Source organism: Prionailurus bengalensis, chromosome D2, assembly GCF_016509475.1.
Source record: "Prionailurus bengalensis isolate Pbe53 chromosome D2, Fcat_Pben_1.1_paternal_pri, whole genome shotgun sequence".
Lineage (NCBI taxonomy): Eukaryota > Metazoa > Chordata > Mammalia > Carnivora > Felidae > Prionailurus > Prionailurus bengalensis.
Window position 1 is genome coordinate 60,012,102 of NC_057351.1, and position 13,603 is coordinate 60,025,704.

At 41.3% G+C, this 13,603-nt stretch overlaps 1 protein-coding gene and 1 pseudogene across 1 annotated transcript in view; both read right to left on the reverse strand.

Moving 5' to 3' along the window:
- Nucleotides 1-13,603, reverse strand: part of ARMH3 (armadillo like helical domain containing 3) — a 175,519-nt gene that overhangs the window by 105,157 nt on the left and 56,759 nt on the right. Inside the window, exons 21-22 of the mRNA XM_043597329.1 lie at nt 1,392-1,474; nt 89-215 (exon numbers count right to left, since the gene is read on the reverse strand). Of these exons, the coding sequence (XP_043453264.1) occupies nt 89-215; nt 1,392-1,474 (210 nt within the window). The remainder of the gene's footprint in view (nt 1-88; nt 216-1,391; nt 1,475-13,603) is intronic.
- On the reverse strand, nt 1,943-3,190 carry LOC122493491 (annotated as a pseudogene).

Here is a 13,603-nt window from a genome sequence, read left to right on the forward strand (position 1 = left end):
AAGAAAATCTTTGATAGTTTTTTTTCCTCTTACATGCCAAAAACCACAGCTGACAGAGAGAGGAGAACAAAAAGAAAAGACAGCTTACCCATAGAGTAGAGGTTGTCAAAGCTCTGGTGCATGCGGATAATCTCGTAGTAGAGTTCATCATAGCTGCTGGGAGTGGGCAGGAATGTGTCACCGTATGTGATAAACATATTAAACAGGTTCACAATCTAAAAAAGAAGCAAAAGCCCATACACAGGCATCAAGCTATGAAGACCAGAATGGTATTATCAGTAATATGCTGTAGTCAGTTCTTACTGGCTCATAAGAACAAGAACTGACTGTTACATTTTCAGAAATTTTGTGAGCTGGTTGTTTAACAAAGCCATTATTAAAAATTAACATATAAACTTACATTTCAATAAATTATATTAAAATGAAGGTAATACTCAAACTCACAACTTCCTAATTACTTTCTATCTTTTAGTATTATGTTCTTGAGATTCATTTACAACTCTTATACCTGTGTGGTAGGACTATCATAGAATGGTGTATCATTGATCATCTCCCCAACTCTGCATTCAACAATGTCACATAGTTAGCTTGAAATTGGCCATAGTGAGAGTAGTTTTACCATAGAAATCCACAAATGCTACAAAAATCAGGGCTTCCTCCCCACCCACATGTTAAACATTTATGAACACACTGGATAATATCCTAAAAAGATAGTCAAAAGGCACAATGCCCTCCTTCTACCCCAAATAACTAGTCTGATAAACAGGAATATGTAATGTTCCTCTGAAACCAAGTACAGCCATGATGGAACCACTCATCTGGCTGGGATACCTCTCCAGGCTTTGCTCTGTACCAACACAGAGACTACAGCAGTCTAGTAGTCTCTCACCTGGGACCAAGGTTCACAGAGACTGACCCATACCTGCCCCTGCCAGACAATATACTCTCATGAAAAAGAGTCTCAAGTTTTCCAAAGACATAGGTGAGAGTGGGAAGAGTGGGGAGCACCAGTCTAGAAAGTCTAACCCAAAAGGAAAATAAAGGCCTGGCTCCGCCAGTGGCTCAGTCCCCATAATACCAGCTCCTATTTCAAACTGGCCCATCTTGATTTTAGGATGTGGCTTCAGAAAAAAGGAAAAAAAAATTTTTTTAATTTAAGTACAGTTGACACACATTACATTAGTTTCAGGTGTATAATACAGGGATTCAACAAGTCTATATGTTGTGCTGTGCTCACTGCAAGTGTAGTGACCACCTGTCACCATGTAACACTATTACAACACCAACGACTATATTCCCTATACTGTACCTTTTATCTCCATGACTTAATCTTTCCATAACTAGAAGCCCGTATCTCCCATTCCCCTTAAGAAATATTTTTTGTTACTCACCATAAGGGCTAATGTAAAAATGTTGTGTTTGGCCAAAAGTACGGTCTCATTTGACATAAGGAACTTCAGCAAATTTATCAAGGCTTAAAAAAAAAAAAAATCAACAAGCTATTCAAAGAATAATCAATAAAGTTAAATGAAAGCAATGAAAATACACTTAATTCTAAGAAATCCAAATAGGTCTAGAATGAGTAAGTCACAGCTACCAAGAACTTTTTAAAAACAGGTAAGGTAGGGCTGCTTGGGTGGCTCAGTTGGTTAAGCATCTGAATCTCGGTTTCTGTTCAGGTCATGATCTCATGATTCATGAAATCAAACCCCATGTCAGGCTCTATGCTGACAGCACAGAGCCTGCTTTTGATTTTCTCTCTCCTCTCTCTGCCTCTCACCTGCTCATACACACATACTCTCTCAAAATAAATAAATAAACTTTAATGAAGTAAATAAAAGCAGGTAAGGGAGATATATTTGAAGCAAGCACTGATCTTCCCAAGCACATATCTGCTTATCTGCCCATAGAAGGTTTCTAAAAATCTACTTCTTTGTGCCACTTTTTTTTTTGGATACCATTAATTTATTATAAAACAGAAACATGAAAATTATTTACATGATGAAATATTTAACAACTTTAATGGCAGCCTCACTTGATGCCATTTCAAAAATGATTTTTTTTCAGTCTACATACTTTCCAAGAACGTTACCATCTCTAAATAAGAAATAATCCTTGTCATCTAGAACTACTTTAGTGCCTCCACATTCTGAAAGAACTTAGTCTCCAACTTCCTAGTTGGATCTCTAACTAGTTGAATCTCTCCAGCCTTCCCTTTAGAGCCGGATCTAACAGCTACCACTGTTGCTTGTAATACTTCTCCTGGAGATTGTTCTGGAAGTACAATGCTTCCATTGGTTACAGCTTTGGTTGCCCTCCTTTCAACTAAAACTCAAAGGGAAGGAAACTTTCTAAAGGCCTGTCCTGCTGTGACTCTGGGCACCGCAGTGCGTACTCTGCTCTGGAGCTGCCACGTCTCAAGGAGACCAACAGTCCCACCTCTTCGTGCAACTTCTTAAATAGCAAGTAAGCTTGCAAATCTGACTATAAAAAGGACATCTTAGTATTCCAGATTTACTTACCACATTTGCTCAATTTATAGATTAAAATGAAGATCCCCCTCTCACCCTACGTGGCTAGCATGTCACGTCACTAAGTTTTAGTTATACATTTGTTTCAAACACCATGGTTAAGAGGGACATCTTTCAATTCTAACCGGTCACCAGAAATGCCAACGATATTGGACTTCAGCTCTAGACAGGAAAACAGCTCGTGAAGAGAAAAAAAAAAAAAAGCCCTTAACTATTCAAACAAAAGTACAACTTGCTCTGTCCTCTCTCAACCATGACAACATTTACCTAAAAGGTCCCCTTTCTGTCTGGTAATTCTTAATGAGGATTAAAACCCAAGCAACCTCAGCTAAAAGACTGACTGTTAAGTCTCTGGCTTAACATGTAGGTATAAAGACATTTTTGCAAATAAATATTAAGCATAAATCACCAGTCGCCTTGTACTTTTTCACCCGTAATCACGAAATAAATCCTACTTCTGTGCCCATCATGACTACTGTCCCTGTACCTACCTCCCCTACTTGATGGGAAACTTACAGAAGGAGCTCAGCAGCTGCAAGCAATCGGCGGTCCTTCTGTCTTCTCCCCCTCAAGCCTCTCTACTCCCACAGATATAAAAAAAGGCTTGACCTCTCCTTTTCTAAGACCATACCTGCTTCTTTGCCAGCAAAGAAGTCCATTCTCCCATGCTGTCTGAGCTTTGTGTGAAGTTTACTACCCCTCGAGAAAAGATGTTAGCTTTGATTTGAAACAGCAGGCAATGATGAGTAGGAGTAAGACTCTCCAGACACTTGCCACCTGCCACACAACACCCCTTACTCTCAACCTCTGAAATCACAGGTACAGTAAAGAAACAGCAGGCAAGGAAAAGTACAAGAGCCTGTCTACGTTCTGTTTCTAAAGCCTGAATCTTCCCCTCAAATAGCAAAAAAGCCTTGCTAGAGATGAAGGTGATAGGCATCCTCATTTATGAACTCTTCACCCTTACGCTGACTCCAGTTCTCGGAGATTTCATAATGGAAAGGCAAATGACAGGCAGGTGGCCCTTTTGATGTTGTCTGTTAACAAGCAATCTGTTGGACTAGACCCAAAAAAAGCTCCATAGGAGCCCATTCTAGATCACACAACCTGCTTAACTCCTACCAGGAGCTCAGAGAATGAAGGGGTCTAGCTGAAATCCACATAAAAATGACTAAGCTAGCCCAAACATCTATCTTCAATGAAGATCATCTTGCTGAGTTATTTAAGGATTGCCCACACCACTCCCTACCCCCAGAGCTCGGACAAGCCCTGTTAATGGATAAATAACCTGACAATCAGACTCTATAAATTCACAAGAGACAAGAGAAAAGGATGGGTAGAGCACCTGGCACTCTACAAAACATAATGGTTGGAGAGAGACAAAGCAGCTTTTGCACACATCCAATCAACGAGGACTTTTGTCCCCAACACACACAGCAAAAAGATGCAGCCTCAGCAGTGGTTATGTGGTAATTAAGGGGTAGAAAACCTGGAGAAAAGGAAGTGGGAACAATGATTTATTGCTTCTCTGCTGGACTACAGCTAGTCTTGATCTCTGGGATTCAGAGCCAGGGATGACAAAGTGATAAATACAAGGGGAGGAAGAGAGCAATTCTGCCACAGACCAAGAGGCACCCTGTGTCCCAACTACCACAGACATCAGTGGAGCCAAACAGCACTGAGAAGGAGAATCCAGCACTGCGATACTGTCAGCACCAGGGAGAACCCGCATTCTACCCCTGATAATTCAAGCAGACCCCGACCTGCCCCCACATCCCAAAAAGGCCAGGGTCTTCTCACCTGGAAGTAGTCATTCTCTAGAGGAAATTTAACAGGCAGAGAAAATGAACAAAGCAACCTTAAAATTGGCTCCCACAAACCTCTGACATCAGGGACCACAATTCCTCAAGAGGGAATGCCCCAACCTCCCGTGGAATAGTGCTTTCTTTCTCCTTCATCATCGCCCTGACTTTGCACTCACTCTGTCAACTGTGTGGTGTCCCCTACAACACACACATAGTGTGCTATCCTCTGACCTGATGTGGTGGGAGTTCTAAGTCTGTGAGGTTTCTTTTTTTTTTTTTTTTTTTTTAATGTTTTTATTTTTGAGACAGAGAGAGACAGAGCATGAGCAGGGGAGGGGCAGAGAGAAAGGGAGACACAGAATCTGAAGCAGGCTCCAGACTCCCAAGCTGTCAGCCCAGAGCCTGACGCAGGGCTCGAACTCACAGACTGTGAGATCATGACCTGAGCTTAACCGACTGAGCTGCCCAGGCGCCCCTGTGAGCTTTCAATATAGTTGATTTTTGGAACTAGAAAGGACCCTGGAGATCATGAATCCAGTTCCCTTGTTTTTGGATAAGAAAACACTTCCTCCCCTCCCCACCCACCCACCCCAAGGAGCTGGTGACTAAGCTGGGACTAAAACCTGGTCTGCGGTTTAGTGTTCTTTCTGCCATTCCATTAAAATTAAATAAAGGTGGATTAAATAAACTCCAAATGGAGTTTTATGTTAAAGGAAAAGACACTTACCTATAAATGGTGTGCTTACATTTGCTGACTACACTGTTCCCAACACTTCTCTAGACTCTAGTTTATAACTTTCTCTACCTACTCGCTATTCCAGGTTATTTTCACATTTCTGGTCCACTTTTTCTCTTGGTCCTGAGCTACTTATTAGAGTACAGGTGTTTAATACCTCATTATTACCTCTCTACTGTCCATTTGCAACACTAAGACTCCCAAGCAGCTTCTCTCAGCATCAAACGCCTTAGCAGGACCTCTGTATCTGCTCTCATTGTTCTCTACAGCTCACCTCTCACACACCTCTATCCCCTCTTCTCTGTTTCTGCTTCCTTTGTAGTATCAAGAAAGAAAGAAAGAAAGAAAGAAAGAAAGAAAGAAAGAAAGAAAGAAAGAAAGAAAGAAAGAAAGAAAGAAAGAAAAGAAAGAAAGGAAAGAAAAGAAAGGAAAGAAAGAAAGGAAAGAAAGAAAGGAAAGAAAGAAAGAAAGAAAGAAAGAAAGAAAGAAAGAAAGAAAGAAAGAAAGAAAGAAGACGGAAAGACGGAAAGAAGGAAAGAAGGAAGGAAGCCAGCATGCAGGGGGACGGAAGGGGAAGGAGAAAGAGAGAGAGGAAAGGGAGAAACATCACTAACTGTCAACTAAAACTGTGCCTATACCCCTCACTCCTCACTCAGCTCTGCCCCCTTTAAAATTAAATACTGAACATGGAATGTGATTGGATCTGGATTTTAAAGGGAGTCAAGATCCCCTTTCTTTATGCAAAATCAGAACAGAAACAAAACAAAAACACTGGTATAAATAATTAGCAGCAAGGCTTATTCATAAGCTGTTATGGTATAGAGTTATGCACAGGATTTAACTGCAGACCAAAGAAGAGAATAGCTTGATGTCAGCCAGGGACAGGTTCAAGGACAGTAGAGAACTGGCACTCGGGATCTCAGTGCCAACACATAAGTAGCACAGAGCTCATGCTGGCTGGCTCCTGGTTCACCACTCTTCACACACATACACATATTTTTAGAAAACTGCCCTTTATATCTATCCACTTGTCTACTTGGTGTTGTCTGGGCACATGACCAGCCAAACTGTTCCACAGACAGTCACAGAAGTAGCAGTAGAGAGAAGAGTTAAGATAACTATAAAAGATAAGGGGTTGGTTGTATAAACATAGCGTTGTTAATTAGTCTTTGTAAGAGTTTGGTATCAAGTACATGTTGTAGTCATTGTGGAGATAAGAGGGGAAGGATGTACTTAAAAAAAATCTAACCTTTTAGTTTATCATGTTTCCATCTTTTTAAGGTTTTTATTTATTTATTTTGAGAGAGAGAGGGACAGCAGGGGAGGGGCAGAAAGAGAGGAAGACAGAATCCCAAGCAGGCTCCGTGCTGTCAGCGCAGAGCCCAACGTGGGGCTTGAACCCGTAAACCATGAGATCATGACCTGAGCTGAAACCAAGAGTCAGATACTCAACCAACTGAGTCACCCAGGTGCCCCCATGTTTCCATTTTTTAAATAAATAGTTTTTGAAGGGGGAGAAGAGACTACACCACTTTTCCTTACCAAAGACTTGACCCTTAGTCTAAGATATTTCCAAAGAAGAAGGGCCCACGTTATAATAACTCAACACTGTGTAAATAGTTTTGCTCATTTGAAGAGCAATGGTTGCTCATCCCCACAAAACAGAAGGGCACAGCTTTTGGATGCAAAGTGAAAGAAGTCAGTCACAAAAAGATAAATACTAAATGATTCAATTTATATGAGGTACCCAGGTTGGGCAATTTACGGAGACAGAAGGTAGAATGGTGGTTGCCAGGAGTGGGGAGGGAGAAATATAGAGTTATTATTTAATGGGTACAGAGAGTTTCAGTTTGGGAAGATGAAAAAAATTCTGGAGATGTTTGCAACAATGATGTGAATGTACTTAATGCCACTGAATCATACACTTAAAAATGGTAAATTTTATGTTATGTATGTTTTACTAATTAAAAGCAAATAAAAGGTCAATGTTTTTCTTTCCACCAACACAAGCATGAGCCCTACAAACACCCATCAAAACTTTCTATGTACTCAGCATAAGGGACCAGCTACACTTTACATCACAATACATATATATAGTATGGAGTACCCAGCCAAGCATGCAAAAATGTTTCCTCTTTGATGGGTTAAAGAAAAAGAGCCAAATATACACAATCAACAGAGAACCATGGACTCTTGGGCAGGAATGAAAAGTCAAAATGAATCCTGAGTAGCCTTCAAGATAACACTATGGCAGTCTCCAGAATAATGATCAAAGTTCACAATCAAAGCTACCAATGCACTTAAGTACCAACAATATTCTAGGAAATCCTCAGGAATCCTGGATTAGACTCCTAATCTTTGCTAACACTACAAAAGGAGGATCCAGATACCTGGCTCCAAAAACTCTTAACCTACACAGAGTGGAAAAATAGAGAAGTTACGTCAGTGAAATACTTGAGGTATTATATTACACATCCTATACGTTTTAGCTGTAGGGAAATGGGTGCTCCATACACACTTGTTTCTTCACTGGAAAGTCTTTTCCACCAGGCACTTTGAAAACTTTGTTTCTGGGCTCTTTTTCAGGAACTACAAATTGGCTGCAACTGCTGCCTCTTTTAACTCTACTAGAGGGGCCTGTCAGTCTCACACTTAGTTTTGGCCCAAGCTCCCTCCCTTGGGGAGTCTTGTGCATCAAGTATGGCAACAGTGCACTGAAGTTCTGACTTCTGTATGAGACACATGTGGAATATAGGAGAGTGTACAGGTTCTGGGACTATCCACCTGAGAATCCTGCCACTGCACACAGGCCTCTCCCACCCCACAAGGAACCTGGTTTGCAGAGCTGCTCCTAACATTAATGTACCCCACATAATGAGGACTTGCCCAGATTTTTCCCTAAACTGCTTTGAATTCAAGGAGAGAGTAGCAGCAAACTGTGTTGTCATGTAGAAGAGTAGAATGAATAATGGATACGGGAACTTCTCCAGGACTACAACCTGTCCCCCACATTAAGGTAAACCAGGTGCAGAGAACAAGCCAACTACAGGAAGACACAATTAAGTGGTAGCTCAGATGCCTGCCTCAGAGAAGCAGAGGGGAGGTTTAATCACAAAACCAAGTGAATGAGATTTAAATAATATTAAAAACAAGAAGGAGACAGAGAGCCTCTAGCAGAGTACAAATAAATGTCTCAAAAGAATCAGGTCAGAGAGCTCTCTGCCTGTTTGAATAGCTTAAACATACTATGAGAAAAAAAGAGATAGAAAGCAAAGACAAGACTCAACGAGGCCCCATTTTCTGGCCTGGCCTAGAGTTAGGATGAGACTCCACAGATCCAAATCAAACCAGGTTCATTTGGGGAAATGGGTAATTTCACAGTGACTGATAAAAGAGCAATATTAGCATCTCACTTGCTTAGAAGAAAGGCAGAGGAACTCCAAGGACAGGCTAGAAATAGCACTAGTGTAACAAGCCAATGCCTCCAAAACCCCAGAGGCACTATAAACTCTAGCCAATTCCACCATCTCTGGACAAAATCACCGATTACCCAAGGACACTGCCAAGAATCAGCAGGCTCACTGTCAGTGAGCAAAGTGGCACCGGAAGGACTTAGAAGCCAATACCTACCAACAGAATAATTTTAAGATACACCAGGTGGCCTCTCAGAATATTGGCATCTGTCTGGCTGCAAACCCAAGCACCTCACTAAAAGAGGCCAATGAATCAAACAAGAGAATGAAATGGCTTTGGTTGTGCATTATGAGCCTCTCCAGGTGAACAGAACACAAAAGTTAGTATATCCAGTGGGAGGACTCTGGGAAGACAGCACAGTAGGAAGTACCAGGAAACTCTCTCCCTACCTAGACAGTAACTGCAGTAGCAGAATTTGTCTGATGTTAACTACCGTGGAACTCTGAAGTCTGGTAGAAGTTGGCAACTTCTGGTGAAGACCTGGAACGTAAGTTTTGGTTAATTTTGGGCAATCTGAGCTCTTACCACAGAAGCAGCTGTCCATCCCCCACTTGCTCCCCACCAGCCATGTGGCAAGCAGCTATGCACTTGGTCCTGCAGCAGTCTATAGGAGCTAAGGTGGGCAAAAAGGACCCTGTCCTCCAAATACTGGGGATCTGTGCTCTGATAGCTGATTGTTGCTTCTGATTACAGAGATGCAGAGAAAGCAGGCAGCCATTATTGTTGTACCTCCCCTCACTGATGGGCAAGCCCTGTCCCATGCAGATAAATTACATCCACAAGATTTAAAGGGCCAAGTGCCCCTTTTTTCTCCACCTTCATTTCTTTTGTCTTTCTCCTTTTGGGAGCCAGACATTAAAGACTAGAACATTCAAAAACAATCACATAGGGGCACATGGGGGACTCAGTCAGTTGAGTGTCCAACTCTTGATTTCAGCTCAGGTCATGATCTCACGGTTTGGTTCAGGGGACTGAGCCCCATATCAGGCTCAGCATGTAGCCTGACTGGGATTCTCTCACTCCCTCTCTCCCTGCTCCTCCCCCGCTTATGCTCTCTCTCGCTCACTCTCTCAAAATAAATAAATAAACTTAAAAAAGTAAAACAACTGCATATACAGGGAAAATTAAAAAGTGACTGCACACGCCCAAGAAAAGTCTCAGAAGAGAGTGAAGAAGACATAACGTTTATACTCGGGCTGATCCTGGGCAGAAGCAACCTACAAAAATAAAAATAAAAATAATAAACAAAAATAGTAACAACCAAAAATGCCAAGTCTGAGGGAGAATCTGATTTCTTAAACCTGAGGACATTACAGTAAGTGAAATAAGCCAGTCACAAAAAGACAAACACTGTAGGATTTCACTTAGTTGGGGTGCTTAGTGTAATCAAAATCATAAAGACAGAAAGTAGAACGCTGGTTGCCAGGGGCTGGCAAAGGAAAGAATGGAGAGTTCTGGTTTAATAGGCATAGAGTTTTCGTTTTACAAGATGAAAAGAGTTATGGGAATAGATGGTGGTGATGGCTGCACAACAATGTGAACATTTAGCATCACTGAACTGTACATTTAAAAAGTTAAGATGGTGGGGCGCCTGGGTGGCTCAGTCGGTTGGGCGGCCGACTTCGGCTCAGGTCATGATCTCGCGGTCCGTGAGTTCGAGCCCCGCGTCGGGCTCTGTGCTGACAGCTCGGAGCCTGGAGCCTGTTTCAGATTCTGTGTCTCCCTCTCTCTGACCCTCCCCCGTTCATGCTCTGTCTCTGTCTCAAAAATAAATAAACGTTAAAAAAAAAAAAGTTAAGATGGTAAGCATTATGCGACTTTACCACAATAAGAAAAAAAAAGTACATCAATAGGCTGCACAGCTGAAGACTCCACAGTCCTCCAGATGAACTGGAAAAAAGAACAAATCCTCTCTTTATCATTTTTTTAAACTTTTATTTAAGTAAGCTCTACACTCAGGACCCCGAGATCTCCACACTCGTGACCCCGAGATCAAGAGTGGCATGCTCTTCTGACTAAGCCAGCCAGGCACCCCTACAAATCTTTTCTGGAAGTGGAAATTAGGTTCTATCTTACATTTTCCTTGCTGTTGAAGTGTAGTCTGCTTAGAAGGGAAAATAAGGTTCTCAGCTATCTCTAAGTCTCCGTTTACTTGGGGACACTGCAATTCTTCCAGTTACCACACACCCTCTTCTTTACCATGAAAATGAGCCCTTAGGTGAAAGTTCCCAGATGGAACTCAGACTCTGGGAAATGCAGGATCCCATCCACCTCATTCCTGTGCAGCCGCCTGTAACCTTGCTCAGAAGCCACTGCCTTCTAGGGCCCTATACCACCTGCTTATTTTTTCCAGCACTGCCTAGCTGAAAGGTAGCCAAAATCATCACCCTTTAAGAAATCTAATAGTCAGTGAGACCGTGTCTCAGTGGGGGCATGTGATGTGGAATCAAGAACTTTACCTGCCAAAATGACAGAAACCAGTCACAGACCTATCCTGCTCACTGGAGATCTAGAAACAATGGCATCTCATGAAACCAAATGATATGTTCCTTTAGAACTAGTACAGGCAAAGCAACAAAAGCACAGCTACTCCTTCCTCTGTCTCTTTTAGTTGACAAGATGCTAATGGGCCTGTAAGAGTTGACATTTCTCTGGATAGGAAGTGACTTCATGTGCAGAGAAAAGAACAGAGATTTCTCACTCTTTTTAGGGGCTTTCTGGTGGGAATCTTTTTCTCCCTCTAACAGGCTAAACCTGTTAGAAATTCTTATCTTTTGCTTCTGCCAAGTTTCTGAGGGGATGAAAGAAAGAGTCAAAATAGTATAAATTTCAGATTTAGCCAAATGTGGTGATTTGAAGGAAAAAAAGAGTTTCCTGGCATTCTTTTTCAGTCCTGGGGCTTTCTACGCTGCTGTACAGAATCTTTCGTAACCAAATTATGGAAACAGAAAAATGTGTTCTAATGACCCTGTATTAAAACATTCTAAGAGGAATTGATTATCCACAGAAGAAAGAAGCCTCCATCTTTTTGCACATGGAAGCTAGAGCACTCTTAATTAGGCACATCAAGCCTAGAATACATCTTGTAACATCTTCTCCTACATCAGAGAAAATTTGGGGGAAAGAGGAAGAACAATTTAAAAAGCAATTTTAAAAACAAAATAGCAACAGCAGCTGCCAAAATTCCTCTTCCCATCTACTCTAGCTGTTTACTGCTTGTCCTTCCCTCCTCCCTACACCTTCTTCAAATCTAAAAGAGGCAATATTGTAGAGTTATATAAGATGTCACCATTGGAGGAAGCTGGGTGAAGGGTGCGAGAACTCGCTATACTATTTTTGCAACTTCCTGACTCTATAATTATATCAAAATTAAAAATGTTTTTAAATTGAAAGTTTAAAAAAGAAACTAAACAAGAAAAAAAAAAAAGCTGATAATTAAAAGTTCAAAGGATAGTTTCCCCAAATCAGGAAGGGCTGAAAAGCTGTCAAAGTTATACAAGAATGCACAGATCTACCTAAGGCTCAGGTCAGTCTTTCTCTTGAAAATTTTCAGTCCTGTATGACAACACCTACAACGTAACAAGCTTCCAACAAAAGCCTCTCAATTCCCAGTCTCAAGGTATACCTAACCATGAAGTCACAGGCTTCTGCCAGTGATGAGAAAGCCAGCTGGATCCACAGAGCTGTGACACTCTCTGGGTTTTCCATATCTCCCAGTAGGTATCTAAAAGGTCAGGCCATGTACAATTTCTCTCTTTTTCACAAAGCTGTGAATGCTCTGGATGCTATTTAGCACAGTGAAGCTGAACAGATTGTTTTGGGGGCTTTAGGGGCCTTTCTTCCTGCAGGGAGGCAAATGTTGCCTAGTGATCTGCGTCTGAGCATAGAAGTCAGGAACTCTTAAGTTCTAATCATGACTCTGCTTAGTATCTGGTTCCATGATCCTTAGCAAGGCACTTACCCTTCTACACCTCCACTCCCTTCCCCAACAAATGGTGATAAAAATAATGACATCACCAGGGATGTGGCAAAGTGAAAGGGTAAGAAGGACTGTGATCCATAGATAAATGTCGAGTATAAAATGTCAGTATAAATCTGCCTTTAAATCGACCCATGTTTTAGGACTATGGAAAGCTACAGTGTTTAAATGCAGACTGCCTCCCCACTGCCCCTTCTGCCTGCAGAGGAAGTGAAAAAAGCTGACTCCACCCATGAAGCTTTGTTCAGGTCTTTTCCTCTAACAACTACATGCTTCTCTCTAAACATTCTGCTCATTCTTTGGTTAATGGCTTAGAAACCAACAAAGTTTCCATTTTTACTTAAAAGCAATCCATGTATCTGTAGGTAAGGAAGAAACAGACAAAGGAAAGTGAAATCACCCACCACTCCCTGTCACATCAACAATTCAAATAAAAAGGTGATGAAATCAGCTCAACAGAAACATGACAACAAACATCCTACTGGGTTCTATTATTGTTATCATTGTTGTTGTTGTTTTCAGGCAGAGACATAACACCACGCTACTTTAAGAGAATGTTGATTCATCAATTATGGAAATTCCACATGTCCACTTACGCATTTATTTATTCATTCAAATGTTTTCTGAACGCCTATTATAAGCCAAGTAGTGTGCTCAGGATAAAGCAATGATAAAAACACAGGCCTTGCACTATAGGAACTTTAAGAGGAAAGAAAGATATTTAAATAAATCATTATACAGACTTATGCAAACACAGCAAAACAATACAGTATGCTAAAATAGAAACCCAAAGTGCTGTAGGAAGACACAGAAACTAAGATATAGTGACCAATGTGCTCTTTAGCTTAAGAAGTTCAGAGAGGAGACTGTAAAGGTAAAGTTCCCAGGAGGAATACAGTATGATCGGTAAATGAAAAATATTAAACCAGATAGTAAGATGTTCTGTGAAAACGGAATTAATTAGGAGGCCATGCAACCTAAAATTAAGACCGAGATTCAATTTTTTTTTTTTAATGTTTATTTTGAGAGAGAGAGAAAAGGGAGTGTGCTAGCGGCTGGGGGGGGGGGGGGGAGTAGG